General features: G+C 42.3%; 1 protein-coding gene across 1 annotated transcript; it reads right to left on the bottom strand.

Moving 5' to 3' along the window:
- Positions 1-266: 266 nt before the first annotated feature.
- LOC131165945 (RING-H2 finger protein ATL66-like) lies at positions 267-722 on the bottom strand. The gene has a single exon (XM_058124124.1). The coding sequence runs from the start codon at positions 720-722 to the stop codon at positions 267-269; it is 456 nt and encodes a 151-aa protein (XP_057980107.1).
- Positions 723-1,942: the final 1,220 nt, after the last annotated feature.

Here is a 1,942-nt window from a genome sequence, read left to right as displayed (position 1 = left end):
GCTTCTCTATCGTCCCTTGTACGAATTAAACAAAACAAATAATTGAGGGCATGCGTTTCCAATCTAGTAATCATAGAGGAAATGATCCAATTAACCTCCATTCCAAATTTCCAACCAATCATTTTAAGCATTGGGTCAATGCTTCTCCAAAATTTTCAGAATTCATACACAAAAAAATCGACAACCCAGACTTATACAGCCCCACCACTCCCAAAAAAATTTCAAAACACAAGGCATTGCCGCTGGCTAGCCCCAGCCGTGGTTTCCTAAAGGGCTGAGTCGGCCCTCGCGTGATCCGCCCGGAGAGAAGATCGGCAAAGGGGGCAGCTCGCCTGAGTCATAAGCCACCGATCGACGCACTGGCGGTGAAAAGAGTGGCCGCATTCTGGCAAAACCTTAACTCTGTCGCCGTCTTGATACGCGCTAAGACATATACTGCACTCCGCGGTTTCTCCCGCTTGTGGGGCGGTCGACCGGTACACGGTCACCGGCAAGCTGTCGATGGCGGCGGCGTCGAGGGAATGCACCGAAGGCTCCTCCGCGGAGGGCGGCGGTGGGCAGAAGCAGTAGCGCAATTGGACGTAAATGTAGAGGAGCACGAAGACGAGGATGACGGTGACGAAGATGAAGAAGAGGGTTTGGGTGCGGAATTGATACGTGCGGTTGCGGTACGCCGGACTGTCCTCCCAGGAATATGACAAGGAGTTATCGGAGGAGTCCATCGAGGCGTGGGGAGGGGCGGCCACAAGGTGGCCGTAGAGGGGATGCGGAGGAGGGTGGTGGGGCGTTTATTCGGAAAGATGCGACGCCTTTTACGGGCGGCCCTTGGTTGCGGGAAACTCGTAGCTTGAGCTTTTACAAAATAAAAATTGACCGATTTTATTAATTTTTCCTTTATTTTGTTCTTCCTTATTTATTATTATGATTATTTATTTATTTATTTTCAGGACAACTGGAACTTGGCCACCGGCTCTGGCTTCCATATTAATCGACAATTAAAGGAAAAAATCCAAAAAAAGAATGCAAATTTTGAAGGGTTGCCTGAGGCTGAGGCTTAAGGGAAGTCCATAAGGAGAAGATGCCTGTTGGAGCTCCACTGTTCTGATTTCTCGCCGGCTCTTTTGTATTTTTGGTAAAAATAGTATTGGTATGAGTTTTCCGTTCTGCTTATACCATCTGCATGCTGCCCCAAGGAAAAAAAATGGGCATGTATATTCTTTCATCTTGTATATGTGCTCAGTTTATAATGTAAAATTTTATATAGTAGCTGATTTTTGCAGCAGCTATATTCCATGGTGCCATTAGCGAATCAATAATTGACATTAAGTTTTTTATTGATCCCTTTACTTCACTTTAGGTAGATTATAAATGGGTTAGTTGAATCAAAATTTACTAACAGATTCTAAAATCTGGCTATACCTCGAATTTTGGATCACATGCTACTTAGTTATGTTTGGAGAAGTTTTAGATTTGGATAAGATGTAATATAAAATTATATTAAAATTTGTCTAAATTTACTAAATCTATCTAAATTTAAGATTCAAAATTTATACTCCCAAAAAGAGCAAATAGATCATTGGGCTCATATCTTCAATCCAAAAATTTTGGGTCTGTGGACACATGAGGTCACTTGGGCTCTATGATTACCCTTGAATTAATTGGGCCAGTGGACTATTAGTGACCCTAAAAAAAAGAGAAATCACCGGTCATAGTATAGTGTATATGTCTTAGTGCGTATCAGATGGTGATAGGGTTAAGAATTTTTTCAACATGTCGACACTCATTTCGTTAGTGCATTGACAAGCGACTCACAATTGAAGTGAGTTGCCCACTATATCAATATTCTCTCATACCAAACTCTCCTATTTTGATAACCCGAATAATAATGAGATTTAAATAATAAAGAGGAAGGGAAATGGAGATACTAACAGAAGGAGGAAGT

Source organism: Malania oleifera, chromosome 10, assembly GCF_029873635.1.
Source record: "Malania oleifera isolate guangnan ecotype guangnan chromosome 10, ASM2987363v1, whole genome shotgun sequence".
Taxonomy (NCBI): domain Eukaryota; kingdom Viridiplantae; phylum Streptophyta; class Magnoliopsida; order Santalales; family Ximeniaceae; genus Malania; species Malania oleifera.
The sequence above is the reverse complement of the archived record's forward strand: the minus strand, read 5'-3'. Positions and strand labels throughout refer to the sequence as shown.

What these genes read in the sequence shown, in the direction of transcription:
- LOC131165945 (XM_058124124.1), bottom strand. Translation starts at nt 722, where the DNA reads ATGGACTCCTCCGATAACTCCTTGTCATATTCCTGGGAGGACAGTCCG.